Raw genomic sequence first — 17,892 nt, 5'->3', positions numbered from 1 at the left:
TGATGAAACTAAATGATGTCTGTTATGTGAAGAATTGCTAGAGTCGGTGGAAGATATACCAAATTTCACCCATAGTGTTGGTCTTCACGAGGCCACCCCCCCCCCCCCCCATGAACACCTCTTCGGCGGCACCCCTCGGCGGTGTTACTCTCCAAAAGTGCCCCAATCCCGCCCATAACTAACCGCCTTAGAATAGAATATATATATATATATATATATATATATATATTATAGCATTAAAAATCTGATAATCTTTTGAAAATTGCTATAGCTAGATAAAAAAGTTTTAAGAATATAAAATTATTAAAAGTGTAGGGTACCTAACGTTTGATAGTGCAAGTCATTTTTTAGATGAGTTTGAGATCGGTTTCATACTTTCATGCATTAGGAATTACAACAGCTAGTTTTTATTTTTAACATCATACAAAAGTCCTGGCTAGATACCAAGGATGAATCACAAACCTCACATAAAAAGCAATCAAGAAGATATTGTACATAGGATATAAATATCAAAATATCTAGTTATCATCCCTATGAGAATTTAAATGCTAGCGGTGTCTTGTGACCTACTCATCCAATGTAAAAAATATCTCATCTTGTAAAATACAAATCCATGTATACAGACTTTAACGTATTTAAAGACCAAACCTAATATTATAACACACCATACCTCACTTCAAAACATCATTGGACCAACACAACATATCACATTTATTTAACATTACCCACTAATGCTGTCTTGATTCACGAACCCAATATAAAAACAAACCCTATCAATCACGGACCTAACTATATATCACACCCTGCCACGTGTCACTATCACATTCCCACTCCTATGTTTTAAATCAACCTCACTCTCCTGCTTCACAACCAGACCACAAAACATCACTAGAAAGATGGAGAGTAACGTGGTGAAAACGTTACCGGATTATGCTACTAAGGATGCCGAGAGCGGGGTCGAAACTCGGGCCGTGTTCGGGAACTATCATGTGATGCATGTGGCGTCGCGAGTTGTTTGTTTATCCGCATGCATGGCGTCTGTTGTTGTGATGGTATCGGCAAAAGAGAAGTCGACGCTCTCGCTCTACGGGTTTGATCTCCCTATTTACTCGAAATGGTCGTTCTCGGATTCATTCGAGTAAGTCACACACAAAAACACGCATTATAAGTCTATAACTTGCATATGATCATCTATATACACTGCTTAATATCTAATCCCACATCGTTTCAAACGGTCGTCAGATAGAGGTTCGTATAACTGTTTTGACCAAAAATCTTTGAAGTTCGACCCTAATTATTAGAACGGTTGTCCAAACATTGTTCTGACGGCCTTTCTGGCCCTCTGACTAATAGTTTTCAAAGTTTTACTTTTATAGTAAAAAACACATGAGTCGCCTTTTCAAACTCAAGCTTGGCTCATTTATATGCATTCTTATCTATTTTAATATATTTTGAGAAAAATCTTAAACGAGCCAAAGCTCGGCTGTGCAGTACGTGTAAAATTAATGCATAGAAGTCCAAAAGAGTTATATATACCTTTAAGAAATGCAAGGGTCGTTAAGGCTTGAGGAGCTTCCCATAGTTTGAGCTTCTACTCGATAACTAAACGTGCTTTATTTGAGGCTTGGGCTCAATAGGGCTTAGCTCGTTTCGAGCTTTTTATCAAGCCTATTTAAAGTAGGTCACGAGTGGCTCGGCTCATTTGCAGCCCATAGTAAAAAGCTGCATGTAAATTTACGTACAAATTAAATCTGAATCTTGATGCTGATGATTGAACAGCTACTTGGTGGGAGTATCAGCAGCTGCAGCAGCTCACTCACTACTTCAACTGATCATGACATCAAGAAAACTGATAAAGAAGTCTTCCATTATCTCTTCCAAGAAACATGCATGGCTTCTTTTTGCTGCTGATCAGGTAAATATTTGTTAATCAAAAGGTTTAATGTTTTTTTTCTTTTTTTTGGATCTATAGCTTTGATAATTTGGTATTTATTTGATTGTACATGTAGGTTTTTGCATATGCTATGATGAGTTGTGGATCAGCTTCATCTGGTGTCACTAATCTTAACCGGACCGGGATCAAACACTCGTCATTGCCCAATTTCTGTAAGCCGTTGCAAACATTTTGTGACCGCGTTGCACTTTCAATCGCCTTTGCATTCTTCGGCTGCTTCTTGCTAGCCATGTTGTCGGTTCTTGACGTGGTTTGGTTATCCGAGTACTAAACGTTTATTGCTGCTATCGCTACCTGCTAGAGATCGGCTTATGGAATTAACATTCATTGCAAGCAATACTATTTGTTATAATAATATTTGAAAAAGGTGGTGTTTGGTCACTTTCTTTAGTTGTTATACCTTGTTTTGAAAGGGTCCTTGGGTGATATATATCTTGATCTTTTATTATGTAAGTTTTCATTAGACTTACGAGAAATAAGTAGTGTGGAACATCAAGATATTCCCAAAGTAAAAACAAGGTATTTAGGTATGAACTTGTTACTTCTAATAAAAACAAAATAAAGATATCCTATGTGTTCATGTTATTTTTATAACTTTCTTATATCACATTTTAAATACAACTTTGGACAAAGATAAATCCATTGGAATAATTTCATTATATATGCAAACACACATAAACTTACTAAATACTTATTGATCTAAACTAAATTCTGAATATCTTGTGTATGCTTTAAAATCAAGGCTGGATACCTGGTTCATCTTGGAACAAATAAAACCCGAGGAGCCCAACGTGCCCAACAGACAGCAAAACAGTGGAGGTGTGAAAAAAAAAAAAGAAAAACCCTAGTAGAGGTGTGAAAAAAAAAACCGGTTAACCGGAAACCAAACTGGATCGTTTCAAAAACCGGTTTCTACCAAACCGAACCAAATCGACGGTTGTATAGCGGTTTGGGTATTTCATAATCAAACCGGTTTTTTTTTGTCAAACTGGATAAAACCGGTTTAAAACTGAACCTAACCAGTCCGGATCAGTTCGAGTAGTTTTATGCTTAAACCGGTTTCTAAACTAAACTGGTTTGGGTCAAACCGGTTTCAAATATGTAAAAACAAAACCGGTTCAGTTTGTACAAAAACCGGTTTTGTACACCTCTAACCCCGGCCTAGGCTCAACGCTCAACAGAACTTGGGCCTATTTGCTTCATGGGCTGCTGAGCAGCTTAACTCCACATATGGACTAACCGAGTATGAATGTTGGGTCAAATAGTTAGACAGTTACCCGTGGATCTCCGACTCTAAGAACATTCATAACGCTGCTTGTGTGGTCTAGATTTTTCAAACCACAAACAATTTTAAATGCCGCCATAATATTGCGGTTCTCGTCCTCCCTCACTATCTCGTCCTAAATGCAAACTAATAGTATTGTATATTAATGATAATTATCTTGTTATTCATAATTCAAATATATGTAAATATATCCCTAAAATAGGGGATTCCATGTATTATATATTGACATTGGTTAATGAGAAGAGGCGAGGATTTTATCCATCTATTATGGTATCATAAGCCAATCGATCTCCTTCCTTTTCTCTCCCTCCCACCCTCCGCTACAAACCCTAACAGTCGGCCCTACCATCGCCGGCAACCCCTCTTCTCATCCTCCAGTTCAATCAGCAATCAGCGGCTCCCATGGCATCCCTTATTCACCGAGCCATCACAGTCACCAACATTAAGAACTTCATTCCGATCACTCTCGATAACGAGAGTGCTCAATACGTAACTTGGTCGGAATTATTCAAAATCCACTGCACGGCTTTTCTTGTCGCTGACCATCTCGAGCCGAGACAGCAGTTCTCGTCTTCCTCCTTTGCGGCTGCTAACAAAGACAAAGAAAAAAACCCAGCCTCAACACAAGATTCTTGGAAAAGATTGGACGCTATCGTCCTACAGTGGATATACGGGACGATTTCCACTGACCTCCTTCGGACCATTCTCAAGAAAGACACCACGGCGTACGACGCATGGATCGCTCTCGAAAACCTCTTTCAAGACAACAAGAGTTCGCGTGCCCTGTATCTGCAGGCTAAGCTCACCAACACACGACTCAAGAATTTCAAGGACATGGCTGCATATTGCCAAGAGATTAAGATGCTTGCTGACCAACTTTACAATGTTGATGTTCCTCTGTCCCAAACACAATTGGTTTTGAAATTACTTGGGGGTCTAACAGAACAATACGTCACCATTGCTACCGTGATCCGTAACAAGGAACCATTGCCTGATTTCAATAACTGCCGCTCGCAACTCTGCCAGGAAGAAATTGAAAGGGCAGCCCTTGCACTCCATGCCGCCAACTCGGCAGCCACTGCCCTACAGGTCAGCTCTAACGGCAGCAACAACGCACCCTCCGATCAACGTGCAGAAGCGAGAAACGACTAGAATCTGAATAGGGGACGGGTCAACAGCAGCAGTAACAGCCACAGACGCAGCAAGGGCAGAGGTCGTGGGAGAAATATGGCTAGTCGTGGGTCTTTCCCGCAGGTCGGGTATTATCCATGGGCACCGTTTCCCAGCATGTGGTCTAACCCGGGTGCGGGGGCGTCTCAATGGCAGCAGTGGGCGCCGTCTCCACCTTGCCCATACCCGAAAAATTCACGGCCTAACTCATCCGGTCATGGAGTTCTCGGTCCGAGACCATCTTAGGCCTATATCGCCAGCTACACTCCCACCGACATCGAACAGGCACTTCACACCATGGCCCGTAATCCTCCTGAGCAACCATGGTTCATGGATACAGGTGCCACGAACCACATGACCAACAACCCAGGTAATTTCAATTTTTTTTTAATAATGGCAATTCACGAAATATAATTGTTGGTAACGGTAATACCATTCCCGTAGTCGGACAAGGCAACCAAACCCTAAAACCATCTTTCCCACCCCTAAAACTAAACAACATTCTCCTTGCACCTAATATTATCAAAAACCTTTTATCGGTTCGTCGTTTAACTACGGATAACCAAATTTCTATTAAGTTTGACCCTTTTGGTTTTCTTGTGAAGGACCTCAAGACCAAGGCGCGTATCCTACGCAGCAATAGTACTGGGGACCTCTATCCGCTCACGCTTCAAATCATCTCTAAAATCCGTTCTCCTTCCTTCACCGCTCTCGCTCAAGATGTTTGGCATCAACGCTTGGGACACCTGGGGGCCAATTTATTGCATGTTTTAAATAAATCTAGTTCTATTAAATGCAATAAGGTTAATTCAAAACTTTATCAACCATGTGTTTTGGGAAAATGTACTAGACTACCTTTTGTTCTATCTACTTCTAATGTTTATTTACCGTTTGATTTGATACACAGTGATTTATGGACATCACCGGTGGTCATCGTTATTATATATTGTTTGTTGATGACGTGACAAATTTTGTATGGACCTATCCCATTTGCAACAAATCACAAGTTTACACCATTTTTCAAACGTTTTATAAACTAATTGAAACTCAGTTTGAACGCAACATCAAGCAGTTTCAGTGTGATAACGGAAAGAAATTCTCTAATACTTCCTTTCAATCATTTTGCAACCAACACGGCATGACCTTTCATTTTTCATGTCCGTACACCTCTTCTCAAAACGGTAAAGCGGAACATAAAATCCGCTCGATCAACAACATCATTCGCACCCTTCTAGCCCACTCCAACATACCAAATAACCTTTGGCACCATGCGCTACAAGTGGCTACCTATTTAATCAACATTCTTCCAAGTAAAAATCATAATTTTAAAACCCCCACTTACTTACTTTACAAACGGACGCCTTCCTACGACCACCTTCGAGTGTTCGGGTGTCTATGCTATCCGCTCGTTCCTCACACCAAAATCCATAAACTTGAGCCTCGCTCAAAACCTTGTGTCTTTCTTGGTTATCCTACCCAACATCGTGGTTACAAGTGTCTTGACCTCTCGACACACAAAATAATTATTTGTAGACACGTAAAATTCGACGAAACCGTATTCCCATTCAAAACAATAAACAAACCCATACTTCAAACTTACACCAGACTAACCGACCCAATACACCCACAATATTGGCACTTAACCACAGACCACACTCCATCACCTAATCCCCCCACCAACAATCCACCTACCCGATCGGAACCCTCACCCCCTACGGCTACTGTACTAACTCCCTTACGAGTTTATGGTCGCCGACCACCTAACACAACTTAAAACTCAGCCCCCACACTTAATACCTCCACGACCCAACGCACACATACTAACCCCACACTTACTACGGCCCAAACCAACCACAACCCAAACCCAACAATTAATCCTATCCCAACTGTGGAAAATATTCCCAACCCACCCACCGTGCAAACCCCGCTTACTACTACCCGCACCATCCGTACCAGATCCATGGACGGAATTTCCAAACCGAAACAACAATTCAACCTAAATACCACCGCTATCGCCCCAATTCCCCGTAACCCGACTGTTGCCTTGTCTACACATGAATGGCGCCAAGCAATGAATATGGAATTTAATGCCCTTATTAAAAATGGAACATAGGAATTAGTCCCGCGCCAACCACAGATGAATGTCATACGAAGTATGTGGTTATTCCGGCATAAATTTTGGTCGGACGGGTCCTTGGAAAGATACAAGGCGCGGTTGGTTTGTGATGGTAGAAACCAACAACTGGGTATCGACTGTGGGGAAACGTTTAGTCCTGTCGAAAAGTCGGCCACTATTCGCACGGTAATATCGTTGGCACTTTCACAGTCTTGGTCGATTCATCAGCTCGATGTGGCGAATGCGTTTCTACACGGAACGCTTCATGAGACAGTATATATGCATCAACCCATGGGGTTTCGTCACCGCGATTATCCGGACCATGTATGTCGACTAAAGAAATCTTTATATGGGTTAAAACAAGCACCGAGGGCGTGGTACCAAAGATTTACAGACTTCGTTGTCACACTCGGATTCACCCAAAGCCGGTGTGATAACTCACTTTTTGTGTATCAACATGGATCCGAGACAGCCTATATTCTTATTTACGTTGACGACATAATTCTCAGCACCTCCTCGGAAGCTCTAAGACTTCACATCATGGCCAAACTTGCTTCAGAATTTGCTATGAAAGACCTTGGTCCGCTTAGTTTCTTTCTGGGGATTCCGGTCAAACGAGACGGTGATTCTATGTTCTTATCTCAACGTAATTATGTGAATGAAATCTTGGAAAGAGCAGGTATGTCTACATGTAAATCAGTACCCACGCTTGTTGATACAAAACCGAAGTTGAGTGATAACGACGGGTACGACTTCGAAGACCCAACTCTCTACCGAAGCTTGGCCGGGGCTCTACAATACCTCACATTTACCCGCCCCGACATTTCTTACGCAGTCCAGCAGGTGTGCATTCACCCAAGGTCTCTCACTGGAATGCGTTACTTCGGATTTTGCGGTACCTCCGAGGGCCCTCGGATCTCGGCCTCACACTCGGTCCGACACGGACACTTGCACTACGGGCATATACGGACGCGGACTGGGCTGGTTGCCCACTCGACAATCGACATCCGGCTATTGTGTTTACTTGGGGGGTAATCTTTTATCTTGGTCGTCAAAACGCCAGTCGACCGTATCGCGTTCTAGCGCAGAGGCTGAGTATAGGGGTGTAGCCAATGTTGTGGCGGAAATTTGTTGGCTGCGGAACTTACTTTTGGAACTACATCGCCCACTATCGGTAGCGACTTTAGTGTACTGTGACAATATAAGTGCGATATATTTATCGGGTAATCCAATGCAACACCAAAGAACGAAACACATCGTGCTAGATATACACTTTGTTCGCGAGCAGGTTCAACGAGGAAAGGTTCGCATCGTACATGTACCGACACGCTACCAGATTGTAGTTATCTTCACGAAGGGACTCCCGAAGATTCTTTTTGATGACTTCCGAGCCAATCTCAGCATTCGATCACCTCCCGCTTCGACTACGGGGGTGTAATAGTATTGTATATTAATGATAATTATCTTGTTATTCATAATTCAAATATATGTAAATATATCCCTAAAATAGGGGATTCCATGTATTATATATTGACATTGGTTAATGAGAAGAGGCGAGGATTTTATCCATCTATTACAAACATACGTGAGTGATGATATCCTTCCTTGCTTATGTGATGCCTAGCTATGTGGCATTGCTCACCCCTCACTAGGTATAGCAGATATCCTCGACCTAAAATGATATTCTTTTTGTCAGAAAAATATATGTTTAATTCTTATAGTGGTTGGTCGTTAAAATCAGTGTTTTCATTCATAAAAATATATAAATTAATGAATACACAATATCAATTGAAACAAATTTATAAGTACATGGCATGCAATAATACGAATATGAGGATTCTTGATTTATGAAAAAGTTTATACCCTAACAATGTCACGTATTACACGAGTTTAAATAGTTATAAACGAGAAAAAATAAACATTATATATATCTATACATGTGAAACATGTGTTCTCCCAAATCCCAAGTTAACATATCAAATAACAATGATCACTTTCTTATTTTCTCGTTATATTGTTGGATCAATCTAAACATGAAGCACAACTAATAAATTATACTATCCAAGAACTTCCAGTTTAGATGATCCTACGCCTTTTCAAAATCAACCTTAAATGAAAGCTCAACATTTTTTTTTCTCCATTAGGTTATGATCTCATTTATGATGAGTGGACCGTCCAAAATCGATCTATCACTTAAAAAAGCTGACTGAGAATTCTAAACCATGGATTTCAGGACACCCTTCAAGCGATTTGTAAGAACTTTAGATATTGTCTTTGATATAGCTCTGATTAGGTTAATTTAGAGGCGCTTAAGGGCTCTGTACGACTGGGTTGGGCCAGTTGTTGGCGGTTGCCTTTTGTCATTGGGTCACCCTGTATAAAGTACCTAGGCATTTTATGTTCTAGGCATTCTATGTTTGTTGGGCGTTAAAAAAAATAGTGTGAAAAAAACCGTGAAAAAGAATCTAAGTATCGTATAGAAATTGGTGTATTAAAAGTCATTATTGTATGTTTGTTATTGTTTGTTTTTGTTGCTCTTGGTCAACATAAGCATCAAGTCTAAAAGACGTTGAGAAACAATAAAATGACAAGAGAACAAATGAATAAAATATTAATTATAACACTATCATCTTCTTCATTTACTCTTCCCCATGCATTTTCAACAAGGTAAATAAAATACGACTTGCATGATCATTTTAAATTGTTATGCAACCCGTATAATATGACGTTTGATCTGAAGTTGATGGTGTGTTGATTTAGTAATTGTATTATTGATATAGTTCTAGAGAGGGACAAACAATTGTTTCGTCGACGACGACTTGTACACATCATTTGATTATAAGAAATTAAGAAGATAAACTCTTAGTAAGTCTCCACACGAAAGTGAACCTGCTCAACTACAAAGCTTGTTTGATTGCGGCTTTAAAGAGACATGCAGTAGATGGTTACACAGGCAATCGTGAAAAATAACATGGGTGCCCTTAGGGATATAGTCGAACAAGACGAGCAGGCCAGAAATGGTGGCTGCTGAGAACAGTAGCTCAAAGACACCAATGCATGTGTGTGTGAGAGATGGAGAGAGAGAGGGCCCACTTTCCGCGCTTGCCGTTCCAAAAACGCCCCCTTCCGCGCACTACCTACCGCGCCCCTTGTCGGTGTTCCGCAGCCTACCGTGGTGCCTAAGGGCTGTTGGGAATTTCCAAGTCGACTCTTGGCTATTGCGTGGAGCGACTTGGGATGCAAGAAACCGGTTGTCTTGGGATGCAAGTAAACGGGTTATTTATGGATAATTATTATTTTAGGTTTAGATGGAGATAATTATCGGTTGATTTTATTGTGTCCTAAATATATTCTAACGTGTTTAGGTTAGTCTATATATACCGTATTTAGAGTATGGGACAAATGGTATCAAGTTTTTGAGTTAGATTTCTTGATCAATAAAGTTTGGGTGTTAACTAAATATTGTTTCGTTGTTCTCGTTCATAACGCGTCTTTGATTACCAGAATTGGTATCAGAGCGGGTTCAAGAAATCGAAAATCGGTCGGCGATCGAGACAAGGGCCGGGACGAGCTAAGATTTGGTGACCGGAACGTTGCTCTTTGCTGTTCGGCGGCAATCGGTGATCGTGTTTATGCTAGAGGAATTTGGAACGGGAGATATCCGTGAATAGCAATCGAAACGTGTGTAGGTTTTGATTGGGTCTTCTAAAGTGGTGCAAAGCGAAGTCAAACGAAAGGTTATTTGTTGAAGTGGGTGGTTTTGCACACTACAGAAGATAATAAAGCACTTAACGAAGAGAGAACGCCAAAGCTACAAAAGCTAAAAGTTAGTTTTATTTCTTTTGTTGGCTTGTTGCTGCTAACGAAGAACGGAAAAAAAAAGAAAAAAAAAACAAGGTGGTTTAATTCTTTTCTTGGTTCAACAATACGACTTGTTTTCACGGGTAAGGTTTGACGAAGATCGATGGCTGATCAACCGGCCAAAGAAACGAGCACGAACCCGAATTCGTTTCAAAGCCCGAAACTGACAACAAAGAACTACACGGTTTGGGCTATGCACATGCAGGTACTAATGAACGTGCATGGCGTGTGTGATACAATTGACCAGGGAAACAGCGATGTGAAAACAAATAGTATAGCAATTGCCTTGATCTTTCAGTCGATCCCAGAAGCACAGATTTTACAAGTTGGTAATCTGCGCATGGCGAAAGAGATGTGGGAAGCGTTAAAGACCCGACATCTAGGTGCTGAGCGGGTGAAGGAAGCGAAGCTCCAAACCCTACCGTCAGAGTTCGACGGGTTAAAGATGAAAGAAACAGGGACGATTGATGTGTATGCAGCCATGCTATCGAGCTACTCATCAAAAGCCGCCACGCTCGGAGAGATATTCCTGGAAGAAAAAATGGTAAAAAAATTTCCTTATGAGTCTTTCGAGACGTTTTATTCATATTGTGGCATCACTTGAGCAAGTTTTAGATTTAAAGACGGTTTGGTTTGATGATGTGGTGGGCCAATTAAAAGCCTATGAAGAGAGGATAAAAGAAGACAATCTTCAAACCGAGAGCAGTCAAGATCATTTAATGTTCACTAATCTAATTCATTTAGCAGGGGTCGAGGTCGAGGATCCTACGCTTCAAGAGGACGGGGACGCGGTCGAGATAATAACAAGAAACGTGACGATAAGAAAGGAAAAGGTACGGAACGAGATTTATAACACATTAAATGTTACAGGTACGATGAATTCGAGCACTTTATCTCAAGGTGCCCCGACCGGTTTCGGTAAGATGAAGAAGCAAATTTGAACCGAACGGACGAGCGTGAACCAAAAGATCTTGATGCTTCGTTTTTCATGATGGAAGGTGTCCGGGAAACCGTATACCTTAACGAAGATAAAGTAATTCCGACAAAGTACGATGCCGATTCGGGTGAGGTCGACATGTGGCACTTAGATAATGGTGCAACCAACCATATGACGGAAAACCGTGAATATTTTTCGGAAATTAAACAAACAGATAGTCGGACGAGTAAGGTTCGGGGATGGTTCATGTGTACCGATCAAAGGGAAGGGTTCGATTGTTTTTAAAGGTAAAATTGGAGAACATAAATTGATGAATGATATTTATTATATTCCGGTTTTGCAGTGTAATGTGATTAGCTTGGGTCAAGCAACCGCATCGGGTTGTGATATACAGATGAGGAGTAACTACTTAACGATGCATGATAATAATGGGAGGTTACTAATGAAGGTCACGAGGAACGCCAAGATGCTTTATAAAATTCGACTAAATATTGGGAACCCAACTTGTTTACAAGCAAAATTACCAGGTATGTTCTCTGGTATTTGCGGGCCAATAAATTTCGGGTCTCGAACAGCGACACCAAAACCATTCGAAACACACTGCAGCAATAGCGACAACAAAACTGCGCTAACAGCAGCAACAGCGACAGACTCATTACAAAAGCAGCAGCACTGTCGCAAACAGCGACAAAACTGTCGCTACCAGCAAAGAATCTGTCGCTAGCTGCAATAAAAGCAATGAAAGTGTCGCTAATGTGGTCCAAATTATATATATCTTTATATAAACATTTCCCATATTTTAATTACTTTTGGTTAGTTTTTACTAAGATATAAGTCATAATTGGTTCATATTTAGATATTAAAGGTTTCGGAAGACAATGAGCTAATATTAAGCATATTTTTTTACTAAACTTGTGACTAACGAGTAAATCAAACTAAGTTATATTAATAATGATCGACTCTAAATTTATTTATATATATATCAATTAATTAAATTTGTTCATCTAAATAACAAGCATTTATAATAAAAGAAAGTATTATATTGAAAATTTGAGTCACCGTCATCAACATATAAACAATATAGCATTATTTAAATAAATTTATTTAAATCTTTAATTCAAATATTTTACTCATGAATAATTGTTTGTGTTGCCAGACGGACACCGTAAAGAAGTCATCATGGAGTGGCCCACAAAATCAAGAAAGGGTGGGCTTATGTTTGGCCACAAGGACTTTCAAAAACAAGAGAAATACTGATTCAACAAAATCTGTGGGCCAAAGTATAAATTGTGAGAGTCGGTTGCCGTGAGGCTATTACTTGAATAAAAAGAAAAGAAAACCCTACAATAGGAGGAGGATATTATTATAAAAAGGGTCTTAGGAGGACTTAGAGCGGAAAAAAAGGGGTCCGCCCCCTTTGGTGAGGCTGGGAAGTCCGAACAGAAAAAAAAAAAAAAGAAAAGGAAGAAAGCACACTTGTCAATCTCACGGCCAATTCATTCAAAAAGTCATTATTTGAAAGGTGAATTAATCGAAAGCAATCATGCAGCTGAATTAATTTAAGCTTATAGGCAGGTAGCTCAAATAATATTATTTGTTTTACGATGAACCGTGACTTATATTATACCTTTGTTTCACTAATTATTATGAGCGGCTAAACCTGTAAACTGTTTGGGTTTGGATGAATACTTGTTAAATTGTTTTATTTTCAGTTTTGGATTGTTTATTGATTGGTTTTTGCTTTGGTAAAAGTTTTTATTGTCTTTGGTTATGATGCGCATGTGTATTTGGTATTAATTTATGATTAATTTATTGTTCCATATGCGTCTTTGTGAACGTCTTTCATGTATGGATGCGTATTAGGTTGTTTACTGTGTGTTTACGACTAGTTTATGGTTTATTGTTAACGTTTACCATAGGAACGGTAATTGAGAGTTTAGAGATACCTTATATTCTGCCACTTGAGAGACCGGGAGGTAATTAAGTGTCGTCTGTTTTGGTCTTTTGCGGGTTTGGGTAGTGATTGCACGGGAGTGAGTTGCCCTAGATTCCCTTAGATTCTTACAGATCCGAGTTATAACCGAATTTAATAAGAATACCCCTTTACGCCTTAGGTATATTGTGATTAGAGAGACCGGGAGGTGATTTAATCTTTGGGTACCTTAGCATAGTTAGGTAAGGTGAGGCCGGGAGGTGATTCGAACCATTAAACCGTTGAGCTTTACATGATATTTAGGTTCTTAGGTATTGTTAGTGAGACCAGAAGGTGATCTAGCATACTTTAGTTATTCCCTGAGTTACATTTTATTAGAATCCGGTTACCAATCATAAATCCAATTCCAAGAGTTTACGAGTTTACTAGTAGGATTCCTTGCCTAGGTAGTTGTTTCTCCTATATAAGTTCCGATCCGATTTGTTCATATATAGCTCTATGTCAGTTTTAGTTTAAGTTTTATTTAGTTTATTATAGTTAATAATTAAAAATACAAAAAAAATCAATTAAATCTATTTATTTAAGTTATTAGTCAGAGTCTAGTTTAGGTGTCGCTAGTGTCCTGTGGGTTCGACATCCGGACTTCATTAGGCTTTACTACAGTTTTGGATTGTTTATTGATTGGTTTTTGCTTTGGTAAAAGTTTTTATTGTCTTTGGTTATGATGCGCATGTGTATTTGGTATTAATTTATGATTAATTTATTGTTCCATATGCGTCTTTGTGAACGTCTTTCATGTATGGATGCGTATTAGGTTGTTTACTGTGTGTTTACGACTAGTTTATGGTTTATTGTTAACGTTTACCATAGGAACGGTAATTGAGAGTTTAGAGATACCTTATATTCTGCCACTTGAGAGACCGGGAGGTAATTAAGTGTCGTCTGTTTTGGTCTTTTGCGGGTTTGGGTAGTGATTGCACGGGAGTGAGTTGCCCTAGATTCCCTTAGATTCTTACAGATCCGAGTTATAACCGAATTTAATAAGAATACCCCTTTACGCCTTAGGTATATTGTGATTAGAGAGACCGGGAGGTGATTTAATCTTTGGGTACCTTAGCATAGTTAGGTAAGGTGAGGCCGGGAGGTGATTCGAACCATTAAACCGTTGAGCTTTACATGATATTTAGGTTCTTAGGTATTGTTAGTGAGACCAGAAGGTGATCTAGCATACTTTAGTTATTCCCTGAGTTACATTTTATTAGAATCCGGTTACCAATCATAAATCCAATTCCAAGAGTTTACGAGTTTACTAGTAGGATTCCTTGCCTAGGTAGTTGTTTCTCCTATATAAGTTCCGATCCGATTTGTTCATATATAGCTCTATGTCAGTTTTAGTTTAAGTTTTATTTAGTTTATTATAGTTAATAATTAAAAATACAAAAAAAATCAATTAAATCTATTTATTTAAGTTATTAGTCAGAGTCTAGTTTAGGTGTCGCTAGTGTCCTGTGGGTTCGACATCCGGACTTCATTAGGCTTTACTACAGTTTTGGATTGTTTATTGATTGGTTTTTGCTTTGGTAAAAGTTTTTATTGTCTTTGGTTATGATGCGCATGTGTATTTGGTATTAATTTATGATTAATTTATTGTTCCATATGCGTCTTTGTGAACGTCTTTCATGTATGGATGCGTATTAGGTTGTTTACTGTGTGTTTACGACTAGTTTATGGTTTATTGTTAACGTTTACCATAGGAACGGTAATTGAGAGTTTAGAGATACCTTATATTCTGCCACTTGAGAGACCGGGAGGTAATTAAGTGTCGTCTGTTTTGGTCTTTTGCGGGTTTGGGTAGTGATTGCACGGGAGTGAGTTGCCCTAGATTCCCTTAGATTCTTACAGATCCGAGTTATAACCGAATTTAATAAGAATACCCCTTTACGCCTTAGGTATATTGTGATTAGAGAGACCGGGAGGTGATTTAATCTTTGGGTACCTTAGCATAGTTAGGTAAGGTGAGGCCGGGAGGTGATTCGAACCATTAAACCGTTGAGCTTTACATGATATTTAGGTTCTTAGGTATTGTTAGTGAGACCAGAAGGTGATCTAGCATACTTTAGTTATTCCCTGAGTTACATTTTATTAGAATCCGGTTACCAATCATAAATCCAATTCCAAGAGTTTACGAGTTTACCAGTAGGATTCCTTGCCTAGGTAGTTGTTTCTCCTATATAAGTTCCGATCCGATTTGTTCATATATAGCTCTATGTCAGTTTTAGTTTAAGTTTTATTTAGTTTATTATAGTTAATAATTAAAAATACAAAAAAAATCAATTAAATCTATTTATTTAAGTTATTAGTCAGAGTCTAGTTTAGGTGTCGCTAGTGTCCTGTGGGTTCGACATCCGGACTTCATTAGGCTTTACTACAGTCGATAGGTACACTTGCCTGTCTAGTGGTCTAGCATTAGGAGAGTCTAGATTTATAAATTTAAAACTAGAGTGTCTAGGTTAGGTTAGGTTTTTATAGACCGCTTTCAGCACATCAGTCGCTAACAGCACAATTCTTGTCGCAAACTGCAGTAAGGCATCCATGAATGATGTTGTGCAAACCCCGGTTAAATGTTCTACTTGCCATTTGATCTTACTCGATAATATTGGTGATTATGAGTTAAAGTTCAATCGAGAAAAAGAAAACGCGGAGTTTAACGGGGTTACCAAAAGGAGTTAAACCAACCGGTTTAAAACGGGTATTCAAAGTAAAATGGAATTCGATAATCAAACACAAGGCGACGCTTGGAGAAAGGATACGCGCAACATCCCGGGATTGACTATGATGAAGTGTTCGCCCCAGAAGCATGAATCGAGAAGATAAAGATATTAGTTGCTCTCGTGCGGATTAAATTCAAGGAGATGCAAGCTTTTCTAAAGTCAGAAGATCTCCCCTGTACGACTCAGAAATTTATGGGGTGATTGTTGGGAATTTCCAAGTCGACTCTTGGCTATTGCGTGGAGCGACTTGGGAAGCAAGAAACCGGTTGTCTTGGCGTGCAAGTAAACGGGTTATTTATGGATAATTATTTTATGGAAAATCTATTTTAGGTATAGATGGAGATAATTATCGCGTGTTGATTTTATTGTGTCCTAAATATATTCTAACGTGTTTAGGTTAGTCTATATATACCGTGTTTACAGTATGGGACAAATGGTATCAAGTTTTTGAGTTAGATTTCTTGATCAATAAAGTTTGGGTGTTAGCCAAACAGTTTCGTTGTTCTCGTTCATAACGCGTCTTTGATTACCAGAAGGGCGGCGTTGCTAGCGAGGTTAGGACAAGGACAATGCCCAAAGGTGGTGGTGGGTCCAATTAAAGAAAGAAATTCAAACTTTTCTTTTAACAGTCTCCAAATGCATTAATTACTTATGCACCATGTGCTTGATCGACCTGAGCATTACAATTCTTTTAACTTTAAACCATCTAATTATATTATTAAAGCAAAACAAGTTATCCACATGACATTTAACTAGGCATTCTACATAGAATACCAAGTAGGTGCCATGTCATTATTTCCTCTTATATTATGACCCATGATCCGTTTTCCTATTATAACCCATGACCCGTAAGGCTTTATAAAATTTTGAAAAATAAATTATTGTGTGATACAAATTTTGAATCCAAGACTAAATGTGCTTATCAAATCCACTAAAATGGTAATTGTGTTTCATTTCTTGACTTAACATATATAAATGTGATTTCTCTTCAAGTATAAAACCAAAATTATATTTAATTGTTAACATTTTCGTAATTCACAATATCACATTATCTTCTCATATCTCTTTAGCAAAAGCATTTAAGATTGTTCATCGTTTCTCTCTTTAATTTAAAATATAATATATTTTTATTTATTTTCTTTTACAACAATACCTTAGTCATTGTAAATTTAGTTTTTAAATCTATGACAACTTTTTGTTATAAATATCATATTTATACATATAATATTTAATATAACAATATCGGTATGACTGCTTTATTTTAAATAAATCAAACTAAAAGATTTGGTTTTCAACTTAAAATTATAGTGCATATCAAAAACTTAATAGAAAATGTCATAAGTAAAAATTATTATATGAAACAATTGAATTTACGTATTACATATAATAATTTTTTATTTTTATTATATTTTTCACCCGTGTGAAGCACGGGCTCTAACCTAGTTATAAATGTTATAATGAGGTAAATAACAAAAATACTTAATGCTTTAAGAAGTTTTGAAAACATTAATTTATATATATTTGCTAACTAGCTTTTAAACCCGTGTATTACACGGGATACACGAAATTTGTTAAATGATAAAAATTAATAAGATCCGTTATTAGAAATAAGACAAAAATTAAAGATAAAAAGAATTGAAAATATACAGTAAAAATAAGAAGTCTGGAATTTCAAGTTTACAAAGTTGAGAAAATCTCTTTATATTTCATACACAACATTTTTAATTTTATCATAAGCAGGCACTATCCAATATTATAGGACTATAAACACAAGCAACATTTTTTATTTTATGTTTTTATTTTGTATCTTTTTTTTTCCTTTCAAATATTCATTTTATTAATTCATATATTAACAAATCTCATAT

General features: G+C 38.3%; 1 protein-coding gene across 1 annotated transcript; it reads left to right on the top strand.

The window, feature by feature from the left end:
* The first annotated feature begins 896 nt into the window (after window positions 1-896).
* LOC143625646 (CASP-like protein 3A1) lies at window positions 897-2,273 on the top strand. Its single transcript, XM_077095931.1, has 3 exons — window positions 897-1,138; window positions 1,780-1,915; window positions 2,010-2,273. The coding sequence occupies exons 1-3, from the start codon at window positions 897-899 to the stop codon at window positions 2,223-2,225; spliced, it is 594 nt and encodes a 197-aa protein (XP_076952046.1). The 3' UTR covers window positions 2,226-2,273.
* The last annotated feature ends 15,619 nt before the right edge of the window (window positions 2,274-17,892 follow it).

This window comes from Bidens hawaiensis, unplaced genomic scaffold (genome assembly GCF_021521415.1).
Source record: "Bidens hawaiensis isolate Kalapana, Puna unplaced genomic scaffold, B.hawaiensis_p1.1 tig00004192_1, whole genome shotgun sequence".
NCBI classification, from domain to species: Eukaryota; Viridiplantae; Streptophyta; class Magnoliopsida; order Asterales; family Asteraceae; genus Bidens; species Bidens hawaiensis.
Note: the sequence above shows the minus strand (reverse complement) of the source record. Positions and strands in the feature narration are given on the sequence as shown.

Bases quoted from the DNA above. Each gene is read 5' to 3' on its own strand.
- LOC143625646 (XM_077095931.1), top strand. From the start codon at position 897: ATGGAGAGTAACGTGGTGAAAACGTTACCGGATTATGCTACTAAGGAT. The intron at 1,139-1,779 runs GTAAGTCACACA...ATGATTGAACAG, and splicing joins TCGTTCTCGGATTCATTCGA to CTACTTGGTGGGAGTATCAG. The intron at 1,916-2,009 runs GTAAATATTTGT...TTGTACATGTAG, and splicing joins TTCTTTTTGCTGCTGATCAG to GTTTTTGCATATGCTATGAT.